The following is a 16,702-nucleotide window of genomic DNA, read 5'->3' on the forward strand; positions in this document are numbered from 1 at the left end:
TCCTAATGTGGCGACTATTTAATTTCTGCTCCAAATAACACTCCACATGCTCAATTACATTCAAATCGGAGGATTGTGGCGGAGTTTCAAGCACGTGAGGGCAATTGTACAACAGCCAGCTTCGCACAATGAAAGCCTTGTGCTTTAGTTCATTATCCTGGTGAAATATAAAATCTTTTTCTATGTCCAATTTTCGAGCACTTTCCTTCGCATTTGCTTTCAAAATGTTCAAATAAGCCATCTTATTAATATTCCCTTCTATTATATGCATTATTCCTGCTCCACTAGCAGATATCGTGCCCCATGCGATTACCGATCCCATGCCATGCTTCACAGTTGTCCGTAGGTTAATTTGTTTAAGCTCTGTGTTAGGCTTTCTCCAAACATATGACTGGGCATCTGACCGAAATATGTTGGATTTACTTTCGTCCGTGTATAAAACATTTTTTTAGAAGAAAATATCTTTAAGAATATGCTTTTTGGTAAAGTTGATCCGTCTTTGTTTGCTGATCTTGCTTATAAAAGGTTTTTTCCTCCCGAGTCTTCCATTAAAATTATTTTTTCGCAGCACACTCCGCACAGTTTCTGGATCCGATTTTTCCCTAAAAACTTCTCCGCTAAGAAAGCTAATTTTGGAACACTTGTATGAGGATCTTTCCTTATTTGTGCTAAAAGCCAACGCTCATCGCCCATAATAAATACTGTTTTCGAAGCTCCATTCACAATTTCACTTGTAGCACGAATAGATTTCTCTGATTTTGACAACCAAATGACAGTTTCCCGCTTTTCAACTGTAATTTGTTTACCCTGTGAAGGCATCTTATTTACAGCATTTAAATACAGAACTAGTCTAACCTGAATACCGAAATTTTGGAACTCCCCTTACTTGTTCTATAGTAACTAATAAGAACTTGAAATTAGTTGCGATTTCTGCAAGCATAAGAGAGTTACCGTATAGTGTTCCAGTATTACTTTGGGGTTGAACTATATGTTTTTACGAAAAAGTTATAAATTAAAAAATAACAAATCTGAAACTTAAAAATTTCTTTATTAGTTATTTTTAAAATTAAATATAAAATATTTGTACTAAATATATATGACCAATTATACTGATTGAAACTTTTGTCTTTTTACTGTTCCATTATTGCTTTGAGCCACTGTATATTCAAAGAAATATGTAAAACACTCATCACTTCATCATAAAAATGCATGTTTTTGGTAAGGTGCGTTGGTTGAATGTACGCTGTGGAGTGGCAGAAACGCGATTTGTCTCATGTTCATATTTAGATTTGGTTGCTGAATGAAATAACATCGGATGAAGTTGATGCTGACATTTCGGCAGAAATTCCCGATGCAACGACAGATCCAGAATTGTTTAATGTCGTTGCTAAAAACATGATCCATGGCCCGTGTGGAGAGTTGAATGTTCATTCGCCATGGTTGATGAGAAATGTACGAAACGATATCCAAGCGCATTGATTTCGGACACTGTTACTGGTAATGACGGTTATCCGTTATATCGTCGCCGATCAATTGAAGATAATGGTAGATCAACAGTGATTAAAGTAAGGAATCAAGTATTTGATTCAGACAATAGTTAGATCATGCCATATTCTCCGTTGTTATCGAAAGTGTTTAAATAATTTTTGCAACAAAAAATAAAGATGTTAACGAATTTAATACAGCCATACAACTTAATATACATATGTATCTGGCGGTGTGGTTTCGTATAAATCTTTGGATACTGTGACGAATGAAGAAGATGTGGTGAATTATTCTTTCGAATATCTGAATACGCATGATTTGCCGGGATTACCATTGCATAATCTTCAATTGAAGGTCGGAGTAAAAATTATTATACTTCGTAATATATGTACTATGTAGTATGTAAGTCAACCACGACTTTGTAATGGTGAAAGATTAGCTGTTAAAAAGTAATGGGAAATGTTATTGCAGCAACGATTTTTACCGGGAAATTTAAAGGTGAAGACGTATTTATTCCCCGGATTCCAAAGATTACATCTGATTTGCCGTTCGAATTTAACCGTCGCCGGTCTTGTTAGAAGCTGTCGAAAGATTCCATCACAAGGTGTTTGGAGATACTTATGTATATTTCCAGTTATAGCTCTACGGTCTTCGAAGAAATACTTTGGTATTAATTATTTAAATAAACTTGAGTCCCGTTATCAAATTTTTTCATTAAATGTTCAGTTCGTAAGGCTAAAATTCACGAGTAGAATTGAATTGGTGATTTTGCGAATCCGATGCAGGCGACAATGGAAATTACTATGTACATTTCACAACCGGAATAGGTTCTGCAGTAAATTAGGTAAGACATGAAGAAGTAAGACCATTTTGAAGAAAGGTGTTAACTCAGCCGCATCAAACGATGTTAAACTGTCAAAAATTCTGTTACTAAGTTGTTTGCAAGATACCCTAAATAAGTAGGAAGGTATTTACTTGAAAAGACGGCTCTACAGTAGGTACATATTTAAGTATTGTATACTGTAGCTGACATATGTACATATAGTCTGGCCACTTTGGCATAAAAGAACTCTTAAAAACTGCCATACTCTTAAAACTTTATCAAAAATAGAAAATTTTAGAAAATGTATTTTTATTTTTATTAATATTTTTTCTTTAAGACAAAAGTGCTCATTTGTCAAAATTATAGGGGTAGTAGCTACTGCTGCATTAAAATCACAAAACTGTGGTCAAAATAATTTCGCTACTAAGCCATGTGATAACAAAATCAATAAAAAACTAACAACATCATAGTTTCCGAAATGGCACAAAATGCCGAAATGTATGCCGAAGACAATTAAATTTCGACTTAAGCATTTTTATCCACGCCTTGGACTCTCCAATGAAGCGAACTTCGCTGCTTTCACATATGTATGACACACGTGAGAGATCGTTCACCAGATGTGTAACGAACTTCATGCGAGCGCGACAGTTCACCAATCACAAAGCAGTATGCTCAGAGTACGCTACAACTGTTCAGCGATGAGTGGGAAATCGATTTTATGTCTTATAATTTCAGTGAATATTAATAACAAATTACGTAACTGACAAACGATTCCTATTGCCTTCTACCGACATTCGCGCGTTTGAGTGATATTCATATGTACATATGTATATATGTATGAGTGAACTACTATAACTCCTTGCCCTGAAAAATTTTAAATACTTTTATAAGATACTGTACACTGAACAATCGTGTTAGCACTTTGGGTCTCCCTGAAGCAGAGCAATAATAAATACACGACCTACATATGTACATACATACATTTGCACACTACTAGTCATAAGGTAACCGCACCATTTTTTTCTTCAAATATAGTTTTATTTCAAAGTTGGAAAAATAAAAATAAATAAATAGTTGACTCGAGAAAACGTAACCGCACATTTAAAGACTCTAGAAACTTATTTTGTAAGAAATAAAGAAACATTATTTTGACTAACAAACGATCGAAAATTAAGAAATCAATCCATTTTGGGCAATATTTGAAGCGTCTATGTTAGCGAATCGCTTTTAAAGTAAAAGATGAAAACAAGATTGACGCCGTTTTAAGTATTTTGATCAATAACCTATACCAAATTTCGTGAATATATCTTATCAAATGTGAAAGTTTTCCATACAAGAACTTGATTCCGATCGTTCAGTTTATAATGCAGCTGAAATACTCCACTCGACCCCGACACGAACTCAATGTCATAACAGCGAGCTGACTATATAAGCGAAATATTCACACCACATTTTTGTTTCTAAGACTAATAGTTTTTTTAATTATTAAGGTACGATGATATAACCCTTTTCATTACGGTCCACTTTTTAAACCTGCTTCCGTATGTTTCGGCGCGATTTTAAAGACATTTCACGCCAAAATGGGAAGAGAGTAGCGTATACATACATATGTATGTAGGAAAGCCAAAAAGCAGACTTCTTTCACTCAATTAACCTATTGCATCGAAATCTCACCAAACAAATTAAGCACAGCTCCATAACTGAACTTGATAGATAATTAAAAGAGCCAGAGGCATATTGGAAAAACTTTAGAGAGTGACGAAAGGTCTCAAACAGAATTTCACATTTTTATTAAATTCCTACCAGTGAAAGTTGGTCGGCAACTAAGATTGGGTACCTTTGAGAATAAATATCAAAATAATTAAAATAAAACTACCTTTCTTCTAACAAATAAGTCACCTTAAGTATATTTATTCTAGTGACAGGGCTAAAATGAAAACTTTTAGTCTGAGAATGTACTTTTTTTGACAATGTTTGCAAAACACACATTTTTGTTAAATTTATAAGTAAATCTTTTGAAAATTATCCTTGAAGTATTAGTGTTTAACCCAGGTCTATGCTTATCAACTTTTATTTAATTGAATTCAAAACAAAAGTCATTAGCTTAATATTAATTCAAGTACGGTTGAGTTTAGCCTATTGACGGGGAGTGTATGTATGTGCATATCTACGAATCGCACAATAACTCAGGGCACCGTAATTTTCATGCCAACCACCGCTATCCAGACGGCGCCGCCGCCATAGATAACCTTCCGCTACTCAGCTTGCCGGCTGTGATCATTTTGTGTATTGTCCTCAAAAAACGCTGATTTTGTTGTATTTGAGTGACTCAAGAGAGCAATGACGAAACGATCGCTGGTGTAGACTGTAGAAAAATGCTTCAGCTTCATTAAAGCGTGAGTCGCTAAGTTATTAAGTTCATTAATTAAGTTCTGTTTAAAAAGTTGTGTTGTGAGACGTATACATACATATGTACTTAATATTTAAAAATATATCCAGTGTAATATAAGTGAAAGATCGTAAAGCTGAATTTCTATTGCTATTGTTTCTGAACACTATTCAATAAAGAGGTGAACACCATATTAATTTACGCATTTTTTATATAAATACAACGGAAAAGAAGACTTCTATAGGCGCTTAAATTATATGTATGTATGTTCATATGTTTGTATACAGAAATATCAAGCTGGTCCGCTGGTCCGACGCAAAGTGCCAGTCAGCATTTCAGATCACATAATAACAAATTTCCAATGTTTGTACGAGTATTATTGTTTATATTGTATTGTTGAAGTGTTGTTTGTTGTTAGTTCTTTTCAATTTGTTGATAGGGAAATTGAGCAAATAAAACTTTCATACGTAGTGCTTGCATAGTGTTTGATCTGAGTTTAAAAAGGAAAAAATGAAATAGTATACATACATATGTATGCATTTACTTGTGTATATTAAAAGTAAAGTAAAATTATAGTTCAAGTCCCGCAAAGATGGAGACGGAATTTATGTATAGTGGCTGACAGCCAAAGTGATGAAATCATATAAAAAATACTAAGAAAAACATTACTTGATACTTTTGATAAATTTATTTTCCAAAAACTAGAAATACCAAGCTTTGGTTTTAAATTGCACCTCACAGCGAAAATGATGCTGGAATAAACCCAAAAAAACACTTGAAGGACTTGGTCAAAATTTTAGTTTGATTAATAAATTGTGAGATAGCAACTTTATCTATAACCGCTTGCATATGTTTCAGCAGGGATTCCGCCGATTTTCTGTGTAGCTAGAAGTAATTTTGTTTCGTTCTGTTTGCAGGGCATTTTTCAAGCGGTTTTATTTCGAATCTCTCAATCCAAAACTGACCAAAGATTTATTCTCAAACGCACTCAAATCTGGAAGCAGTTTTGGCGTTTGTACTATGTGCGGACAGTTCCAAATAAGTAACCTTTGTACTACTCTGTATTTAAGTTTCGGATTACGGTCTTCAGATGTATTTCTCAGTTTCATCAATTCTCGTTTAGACTCGAATATGGAGAATATCGATCAATAAATTAGTAGCATATTTTTTATTTCGCAATCATGAATTTTTACTAAGCGCTTTCTCCTTTTGTTGCTGCAATTTTTTAGCTGTGAGACACTGTATACTTAGTTGTTCAGTAAACTTAGCTGTAATTACACTAAACATTGAGAATCCGGATTTATAGTGCGTTTTATAAGAAAAACCGATTATTTTGAAAATTGCTTCGCACTCTCACATCTTTGGCCGCGCTTTAAAAAAATAACCCTGGCCGGGGTGTTAATAAGTCATTCGCACGTAAAAGAACTATGAATACCCCGGAGTTGAATCGACCAGGCCAAAAGCCGCCAATATACATACATAAGAAATTACACGCGAAAAACTAAGAAAGAATTATTTTGGTTGTAATTTGAAAAAAAAAGCTATTTCAAGTATGGCACTTCTACAGAGGTCCCATATAAGGCATAACTAAATACGAGAACAAGAGATCTTAAGGTTACTAAGACATCTTTTTTCTTTATTTACTTTTCACACTTTGAGGTTCAGGAACGTTCGATTGAAAGCTGCGATTACTACAAATAAGGCACTGCGGTAAGCTTATTACCAGACACGGAGTTCAACCCACCACCAAAGTTGTCAAGGTAAAAAGTCACTGATCGGACGCAGGTTTAGTGTACACCAGACAACTTGGAAGAAAACTTCTTGGTGCTTTTACTTATTTGAAATATTTTCATCAATATTGTAATTTTTTTATTACAGAAAACAAGTTAAGTAACCAGCAATGGCCACGAGTTCTTCCCAAACACTTGCTCTTCAGAGGAATTCCTGGGAGCAGAACCGTTTCATGGAGAAATTAATGACGAAAATATTTAACTTCTACGACGAGCAGTCTCTAATCGATGTGACATTTAAATTTTCAAACCCAACGGCTCTGTAAGTATTACTTTGTCCTCAGCTTTCATAAAATTATTTAAATTAATATTTATAATTTTTTTTCAGTGTACCCGCCCATCGTTTGATACTCGCAGCAGCGAGTCCTTACTTCGAGAACCTTTTCGATGGCAATCAAGGCACTAATCCAGTCATCGAGATAAATGATATCGACAGCGATATTTTTGAGAATCTAATAACCTTTTGTTACACCGGACAGGCCCTCATTACCGTTAACAATGTCGCTGCCATGCTAAATGCTGCAATCGTTTTGCAATTGGACGATGCCATAAGTAGTATTGTAGACTATCTCATGACACATATCGATGAATATACTTTACAGGGTGCTTATACGCTGGAGGGTGAAACGAAATGTGAAGTTCTTAAGCAGAAAATCATCGAATACGAGACACAGAATTTCATGGAGGTGAGTCTAAATATACTATACACGTAGTGTTTCACAATAACGGTACTTGTGTCATTTAAAATTTGTTTCTGATAATACCAGATCAGTCGAAGCGATGAGTTTTTGAATTTTGATGTAGAAAAATTGCAACGTATCCTGGTATCTGACAATTTGAATATAACCCGTGAGGAAGATGCCTTCGATGCCATACAACGCTGGTACAATTGCGATGTTCCTGCACGTCAAGAGCAACTGCCACTTTTAATAGCTTGTCTCCGGCTTACCCAATTCAATATGGACTTTCTGATGACACACATACAGCCGTTACCTGGATGTGAGGTACTAACCCTCAGAGCGGTATCGTGGATCAGGGAACCTACAATACGGCCAATGATAAATATGCGATTTACAGAACCACGTGGGGTCAGTGCTACAAATTGTGGTGAGAAAACAATCCTAGCGCTTTGCTCAGAGGTAAACGCACACTGTGGCTTATATTCAAAAACGATAATCTTAAATTAATGTACTTACAATATTTTTGGAATAGCGGAATCCCAAACTGCTGCAGTATAACAAAACTGAGGATAAGTGGGAAGAATATGCGAGTATAAAAATCGATTACGAAGGGTATAGAACAATTTTAAAGGATGATAATTTATTATTTATTGGCGGTTATAATGGTGCCACATATAACATCGTTCGTTGCTGGAATATACGAAATAAGACATGGCAAAATTTGCCCGCCATGATCGAAGCAAGAAGGGAACACTGCGTTGTCGAATTAAATAGTGAAATCTACGCGATTGGTGGTTATGATGGTAATGCTTTGTCGTCGGTGGAAAGGTGAATACATATAAATCTGTAACGAATTACCTAACGATGGCGATTGTGAGCTTTAACAATTTCAGCTTAACTTTAAGCTTAACGGTGAAAGCACTTTAGACTAGATGTGTTAGGGTAGTATGTATAATAAACAAATAACAGCTTCAGTTTATATATATGCATTCTTTTTTCATTGCTTTTGTTTGTTTCCAGATATTCGACCTCCGATGGTTGGAAGTCCGTGAACAGTTTAATTGTTGAACGATATGACGCCCGTGCAGTGACCTTGAATGGTAAAATTTACACAATGGGCGGTTATAAAAACAACAAGCAAATAAAATCCGTCGAATGCTACAATCTGGATTTGGATACTTGGACTTCTTGCGCGGATATGAAAATATGTCACAGTTTACCTGGTGTAAGTTAGATTAAAATATAATTATTAATATTAGTAGAACGTTCATCAAGTCATGATATGGTAGAATGAGAAGGAGTCGAAGAACGGTATATGACTTTCCTTAAGTGTTTAAAAATTAGCATTCGCCCCCTTGGATTTATTTTTCTAAAGACGGATGTACGTAAGCGGAATTCGTATTCCGTCTCGATTTTTCAGGTTTATTTGTGAAATACATACTGCCGCTATAATAAGAGCTTCTATTTGATTTCACCGTTGCAAGCCTAACCTAAAGTTTTCATAACCAGCAAAAGAAACTAACAAAACTAACTAACAAAACGAAATTGTCTAATAGAAAATAGTCACCAGAGTTATTTAGTCGCTATCTTAACTCTAATAAAATTAAATAAAACCATAATTGCTACTTTTTATATTACAGGTAGCTGCACATAAAGGTTACATTTATGTTGTAAGCCGTTGCGGTGCCGAACGTTACGATCCTCAGCAAACCACGTGGTCACAGGTACATATATTGAGTTGATTTACGCCAATTGCTTTAGCTCAAACTGAATATTCTTGAAAACTTTTCGCAGATTTGCCCTTTGGAAGTTGGTGCTGGTTGGGTGACTTGCGTATCACTAGACAATAAACTATGGGCTATTAGTGGCAAGTCTAAATCTGCTGGCAACTCATGTGTATCAGTCTTTGATGAAGAAAATTTCTGTTGGGTAGAAAAGTGCTCATTCCCCGAAAGTGAAGTGCGTAACTGTTTTGTTGTGCCTGAATCTATGCTGTCGTCGATGTGAATAAATAATGTAATTATTGTTCCGTTTATCGATTTAACAACTTCTTTTAAAATAAATTATCTTATAAAAAAAAAAAAGTTTCACTGTCGTCATACAAAAATAACTATTTTGAAAGCAGGGAATGGTCCTAAACGTACTTGAACTGAAAAATAGGAATCCGTAATATGAGACCAATTCTAAAATCGGTTGAATCCACCAGTGTGACGATTACTGGTGTGATAAATATGTATATGTATATTTATACTTGATCTATAAGAGCATGTTATATCTTTAATTTAATAAAAAAAATATGTTAGAGAGCATAGAGGAACAGCTCTCTTAAGAGCGTGGTGGTGGATACAAAAATTAAAAGTGCTCTTATAACAATCACACCAACGCGAGGGGCGCAATCCGCGAACGAACGGAATTAGCCGAGTCATAAAAGGCAAGAGAGTTTTAAGCGTTGCGATCTTAAGCTGCTCAGTTACAGAAACAATAATTTCAAAAGCCAAAATTAAGAATTAAATTAAAGTTTATAACATTTAAATGTTATTTGTTAAGAGGAGATAAAATAATTTTTTTAATGGTAAAGAGTGAGTCTGTTAGATCAAATGTGCTGGAATGAAAATTGAATTCATGACATATACGGCGGAATGGTTCGTTCAACTCAAAATTTGTTCCGGAAAATTTTAAAAGTAAGGGTCTAAACTGCGTGGTACGTAAAGCGGGTACGTTAAAATTAATATCAGATAAGAGAGATGGGCTACAGACTGACCCATTCATGAGTTTTACAAGAAATATTATACCAAGCATCTCCCTACGACTAGCGAGTGTCGGGAGATTTATAAGTTTTAAACGGTTAGTGTAAGGTGGTAGATTTAAACTGGAATCCCAATGTAAATGATTTAATGCAAAAAGTAAAAATTGTTTTTGAAAGGACTTTAACTTATCCGAGTGAACCACAGATGCATACTCTAATATATGCCTCACCAGAGATGTAAAAAGAATTTTTGTGGTAAGCGGATCTCTAAATTCTTTAGACCAACGTTTAACAAAACTAAGAGCGCCTTTAGCTTTAGAAACCGTGGAAGATGCGTGAAGATTAAAATTGAGTTTGGGGTCCATAGTTACTCCCAGATCAACAAAACTGCATACTTGCTCCAACCTAATAATAGTAAGGTGAAAAAATAACATTAAATGAAAATAAAAGTGATCAAAATAACTTTAAATTTTTATGTAGAATTAAAGACAGTTACTTAGAACTGCACAAAAAAGATAAAATAAAGCTCAGAGCTCAGCGGAACACTGAAGATTCAAAAAAACAGCAAAAATATTGTATGGTTTCAAATAAATAAAGAGAAAGTAAATCATGTTTTCAATTACAACAACTGTCTTTTAATTTTTCACATTTTGGTTTCGTTTTTTTTTTGTTTCGATTTTATTTTTATAAAATTATTTGTTTTTGTGATTATTTTTTTGGTTTTATTAATTTTTATACTTTTGCAACCAGTTGTTGCAAAGTATTACAGTTTTGATCACCTAACGGTTGTACGCATCACCTAAAACTAAGCGAGATAGATATAGGGTTATATACATACATATAACGGGTGATTTTTTTGAGGTTAGGATTTTCATGCATTAGTATTTGACAGATCACGTGGGATTTCAGACATGGTGTCAAAGAGAAAGATGCTCAGTATGCTTTGACATTTCATCATGAATAGACTTACTAACGAGCAACGCTTGCAAATCATTGAATTTTATTACCAAAATCAGTGTTCGGTTCGAAATGTGTTTCGCGCTTTTTTATCGACAAATTTTGTTCAGCGATGAGGCTCATTTCTGGTTGAATGGCTACGTAAATAAGCAAAATTGCCGCATTTGGGGTGAAGAGCAACCAGAAGCCGTTCAAGAACTGCCCATGCATCCCGAAAAATGCACTGTTTGGTGTGGTTTGTACGCTGGTGGAATCATTGGACCGTATTTTTTCAAAGATGCTGTTGGACGCAACGTTACGGTGAATGGCGATCGCTATCGTTCGATTGGTTGACATGTGGTTTCAACAAGATGGCGCTACATGCCACACAGCTCGCGATTCTATGGCCATTTTGAGGGAAAACTTCGGACAACAATTCATCTCAAGAAATGGACCCGTAAGTTGGCCACCAAGATCATGCGATTTAACGCCTTTAGACTATTTTTTGTGGGGCTACGTCAAGTCTAAAGTCTACAGAAATAAGCCAGCAACTATTCCAGCTTTGGAAGACAACATTTCCGAAGAAATTCGGGCTATTCCGGCCGAAATGCTCGAAAAAGTTGCCCAAAATTGGACTTTCCGAATGGACCACCTAAGACGCAGCCGCGGTCAACATTTAAATGAAATTATCTTCAAAAAGTAAATGTCATGAACCAATCTAACGTTTCAAATAAAGAACCGATGAGATTTTGCAAATTTTATGCGTTTTTTTTTAAAAAAAAGTTATCAAGCTCTTAAAAAATCACCCTTTATATAACTGATCAGGATGACGAGAAAATTTTAAATCCGGCTGACTGTCTGTCTGTCCGTCCGTCCGAGCAAGCTGTAACGTGAGTAAAAATTGAGATAGCTCGATGAAACTTGGTATGTGGTTTCTTTAGTACAAAAAAATTTGAGCTCGTAGATGGGCGTAATCGGATCACTGCCACGCCCACAAATCGCCACTAACGGAAAACATATAAAGTGCCATAACTAAGCACTAAACCAAGAGCTATATTGGTACAGAGGATCGCAGTAGCAAAGGGGCATCCTAGACCACTTAAACTACTGCAACCAAATTTGACGAGTACAAATCTTATGAAAACTTTTACCGACAGTGTGAAAATGGATGAAATCGGAGGATAAACCCGCTCATTCCTTACATAACGGTACTATTAAAAAGTAGTAAAATCGCGATAAATAAATAACTATATGCGCCAAAGGCATTCAATTTTATCTCCGAGATGGTATGAAAGGTCTTTATTGGTGCGCAAATTGGACGATGGGTGCGGCACCGACCAATATGTGAGTTATCCCAATGGAAATAAGGGAGCGTGTTTTATTCAGAACAGTTTTTGAGACTGAAATAGATAAATTTGACCGAAAACTTGACTTAGCTCCTATATAACTAATACCAGGATATTCGAACATCCGGTTTGATTGGTTTTAAAGTACTTGAACTTTTGTTTTGTTTATTTAACGTAGGACAAACAAACATGATTATTGTATTAAATGTAACGAATGATATTTACTTTAATATTAACGATACTTTGGGTGCATTGCAGCTATAAAATCCTTCACAGGTAGAACTTCTGCTGGCATAAAGGAAAAAAATCCTTTGTCTTGATTTTTGTCAGTCAGTTTGTACATCTTATATCGGCTTTCAGACAAATGAGCAAATTCTTGCAGAGGAAAGGTCATATGCAATGTTACACCTTGATATCTTAAAAACTTAAGAATTAGCTCTTGGAGGCCGCTCACAAAAGAGTGTGTTGTCTTCACATAATGATGACTCTATAAGGTTCCCCATTGACGGTAACATTACGGTGGGGATCACTTTTGAAGAAATATATATCAATGATACCCAGTACCCATTATAAAATGTTTTTTGTGAATGTCGGAATCAGTGATTTTCTTGGAGCGACGCAAGTGATGGTTGTTTGGTGCCAGTTCTTGCACGGGATGGATTTTGAAATCTCGCAAACCAAGATCCTTCCGCAAAATCTCCCATAAAGTGGATATTGGAAACAGCAGTGGGAAATCGAATTGTATCTGCCTTGCCGTTGTCCATCCTTTTTGATGAGTGGGTGTATGGGTATGGTGAGTTGTGTTGGTGTCATTAGCTGTGGTGAATTGAGCAGTGTTTTATTAAGGTGTGCCAGTTTATCCGTGTAGTGTGGGCGGAGGCTTAACTCATTTAAACACATACATATCAATAAATTTAAGCGAGATTATCTCAAAAGAATGGAGTCTATGACCTATACCATAAGTAAGTTGTAAAAGCTATGCCTAAAGATGGACATGGATTTTTATATCTAAAAGAGAAATTCCCTAAACTCAGCGAGGCGAAAATCAAAGAGGGAATATTTGTAGGTCCACAAATACGGCAATTGATGAAGGATAAGAGTTTTGAAGAAAAACTGAATGATCAGGAAAAACTCGCCTGGAAATGTTTTGTGAATGTTGTTCAAAATTTTCTAGCTAACCATAAAGCGGAAAATTACAAAGATTTAATAAATAAATGTATGATATCATTTAAAGCTTTGGGGTGTAATATGTCCTTGAAAATACATATGCTGGACTCTCATCTGGATTTCTTTCCGGCAAATTTGGGTGGTGTGAGTGACGAACAAGGTGAGAGGTTCCATCAAGACATTTCCTTAATGGAGAAGCGTTATCAACGGAAATAGAGTCCAGGAATGCTAGCAGACTATTGTTGGAGACTTTAAAGGGACATACCGGAAGCCAAATATTCAAGAAAATTATATGTAAGTATCTATTAGATATTAGGAAATAATTCTGTAAGTGTGGCTGAATTTTTTACTTTTTACGAAAATATATATTTGATGTCACAAGAAAACATGTTGTGTACATTTTTTTCATTGATATATTATTATTTGGTGGCATTAGTATATTCAAAATTTGATATAAATTTACATGTGACATAAGAAAATTACAAATTTGTTGACCAGTGAAATTTGCCGAAACCGAATAGACTACGTTAAAGTTCATCGAAAATCATGGTTTCTTTGATTACCTTTACCTAGCTTTGGTTCGCCATTAATTCGTTCCACACACTACATTATTACACTATTACACTTTCAACGTCTACATTTACAATTCCTCTAAACGGCCGAGTTTCTGAGCAGAAAATTCAACAGATTCAAAGCATTTTCAACAAAATGCGCCATCACATCGAGAACGGCGTTTTGACCCAATACGAAATGAAAGTAAATCTACTGCTACCTTTATGGCAGCAATCCGTTGGAAGACGCTGCAGTAATCAGGAAGTCTTAAACTGGAGCTGATGGCAAAATTTTTTGGAGTACTCCCCGCATAGAATCGATTGAGACAATTTGCACGTCATCTGAGATGTTTTCGCCACCGTATAGGTATAGGTCCTTATCAGTTCTTTTCCGCCGTGTTTGAAAAGCTCGGCCGGCAAACCATCGGCCCCGCCGCTTTGTTGTTCTTCAGACGGGTAATTGCTATTCGAACTTCTTCATAGTCGGCAATAGAACGTCTGCTCCATCGTCATCGATTGGGGAATCGGGTTCGCCTTCTCCTGGCGTTGTACGTTCACGGCCATCCAGCAGACTGGGGAAGTGTCATTGACATTACATTCACTGCCATTCAGCAGGCTGGAGAAGTGTTCCCTCCATAATTTTAGTATGCTCAGAGCATCGGTCGCTAGATCACCTTTGGGGGTTCTACAAGAGTATGCTCCAGTCTTAAAACCTGCTGTTAGGCGCCGCATTTTTTTGAGAATTTTCGAGCATTACCCCTGTCTACAAGCGTGTTAGCTTCATCATACTCATGCATTTCGGTCTCTTTTTTTTTCTGTCTGCAAATGCGTCTCGCTTTCTTCTTTAAAGTAGTCTGTTTTCTCTCTGCTGCGACACGGCACTCCTCGTCGTACCAGCTGTTCTTTTGCATTTTCCGAAAACCAATGGTTTCGGTTGCAGCTGTACGTAAGGAGTTTGAAATGCCGTCCGACAGTTCCCTTATACCGAGTTGTTGACGAGTGCTCTCAGAGAGCAGGAGTGCAAGCCGAGTAGAAAATCGTTCGGTTGTCTGTTGTGATTGCAGCTTCTCGACGTCGAACCTTCCTTGTGTTTGTTGGCGTGCGTTTTTTGCTGCGCAGAGGCGGGTGCGAATCTTGGCTGCAACAAGATAGACTACTGGAGACGTGTCTTTCGTCTATCGCAACATGATCGATATGGTTGGTGGCTTATCGATCCGGAGACAGCCAGGTAGCTTTATGTATTTTCTTATGCTGGAATCTAGTACTACAGATAACCATAGTTCGAGCCCCGGCGAAGTCAATCAGCCTCAGTCCTATCTGAAAATACATATTTGCAAAAAATGGCTATAAAATATATAATTTTAAATCACTACATACAAAAATAACAAATTTAATGCAAACTAAACCTTTACTCTGCACCTGACCCACAACATAAACATTGACTACACACAGTAGCAGGTGCGAAAACACGTTTTTTTTACATACAGAAAATTATCCACATAAAATTATCGGAATAGAGGCATAAAATGTTGCGTATCACACGAAAGTTTGTAGTAAAATATTTACCTGGTAGTATCGCACATGTTGCACAATGCATAAATATACAAATACACGTCTACTTCGTTGGTGTTTACACTGCGTTAGTTAGATTGCTATGCAAAACTGCTACCTGCACTGTTAATACCTCAATATAGCTTCTAACAATCCTTACCGCTGGTGGGGGGAATTGAAAGTCTTACATTGAGGGAGAATATATTCATTCTGATTTTTATTTTGTATTTTTCTGGCTTATATACAATTTCTAAAACTATCTTAAATAACTAAATATATTTGTATGTGTGTATGTTTTTATGTATTGCAGCATATTTTTTATTGCTGCTTGACATGGGGTTGATTTCAAGTGTATAATTTATTGCAAGTGTGCGTGTGTGTGTTTAATGTTTGGTCTCTGCTGTATATTTATGATTTTTGTCCCATGCATTTTTATTATTATTACTCGTAGATGTGCATTGCATGTAAATGCATTATGTATATACATATGTATGTATATAAGTATATTAATATATAAATAGATATTTATATTTAGTAGAATTTCGGCTTTGCTGATAAATAAGCATGTTCAATGATATTTGAACATGCACTTTACATTTACTAGGCAGGGTGTATTCATATTTGATCCAAGCAGCTATGTGAAATGCTAAAGGCCAAAGGCGTCTCTAATATAAGCATGAGAAGGGTAAAATGGGTTTATAAAATAATCTTTATTCTAATGTATTAAACAAAGAACTAGATTTTACAGAAGCCAGATGTTCCTTGTGATTTCGTCACAAACATTAAATAATTAATGATCACAGAGATCGAAGAGAAATTATATCACAATTCAAAACTAATAAGGAAGGGCAAAGTGCGGGTGCAACTTGCAGGGAGCAAAGCCGCGGAAAGACCTTTAGGTGTTAAAACAAACCTTATTTTAAAACTGTTGAGAAATAATTTCACATGCATTGTTTGACGAAATTGGGAATGGACTACAATCAACTTTGTATACTATTACACTATTATTATTATTATTGAAAAGTTTTAACGGGTGATCCATATAGAGGTACTTTTTTTGACTCATAACGCGTGAGTTCTGTCAAGCTGTCATATTATTTATGTTCAGAGAATTGTGTGAGTGATCCATGTGTGATTATTTCCATGCGTACACAATTTTCATGAGAGATGGGTGGTGCCATGCCAATTGATCAATTTTAATACCGGCCCCATTCAGACCAACCTTCATTCCGTTTCGG

General features: G+C 35.8%; 3 protein-coding genes across 4 annotated transcripts in view; 1 reads left to right on the forward strand and 2 right to left on the reverse strand.

The window, feature by feature from the left end:
- LOC125779050 (kelch-like protein 17) overlaps positions 1-16,702 on the forward strand; it is a 398,740-nt gene that overhangs the window by 176,695 nt on the left and 205,343 nt on the right. The window contains exons 4-7 of one of the 2 annotated variants that reach the window (XM_049459467.1): positions 7,255-7,626; positions 7,700-7,995; positions 8,188-8,392; positions 8,808-9,411. In XM_049459467.1, coding sequence (XP_049315424.1) covers positions 7,255-7,626; positions 7,700-7,995; positions 8,188-8,392; positions 8,808-8,909 — 975 coding nt within the window. In that variant the 3' untranslated portion in view covers positions 8,910-9,411. Of the gene's footprint in view, positions 1-7,254; positions 7,627-7,699; positions 7,996-8,187; positions 8,393-8,807; positions 9,412-16,702 lie in introns of those variants that run through there. The other variant, XM_049459466.1, reaches the window with a different exon arrangement.
- Positions 1-16,702, reverse strand: part of LOC105227427 (odorant receptor 63a) — a 162,846-nt gene that overhangs the window by 122,117 nt on the left and 24,027 nt on the right. The gene's annotated exons all lie outside the window — the stretch shown is intronic.
- The window catches only part of LOC125779053 (kelch-like protein 5), a 293,968-nt gene that overhangs the window by 9,011 nt on the left and 268,255 nt on the right, over positions 1-16,702 (reverse strand). The window lies entirely within an intron of this gene.

This window comes from Bactrocera dorsalis, chromosome 5 (genome assembly GCF_023373825.1).
Source record: "Bactrocera dorsalis isolate Fly_Bdor chromosome 5, ASM2337382v1, whole genome shotgun sequence".
Lineage (NCBI taxonomy): Eukaryota > Metazoa > Arthropoda > Insecta > Diptera > Tephritidae > Bactrocera > Bactrocera dorsalis.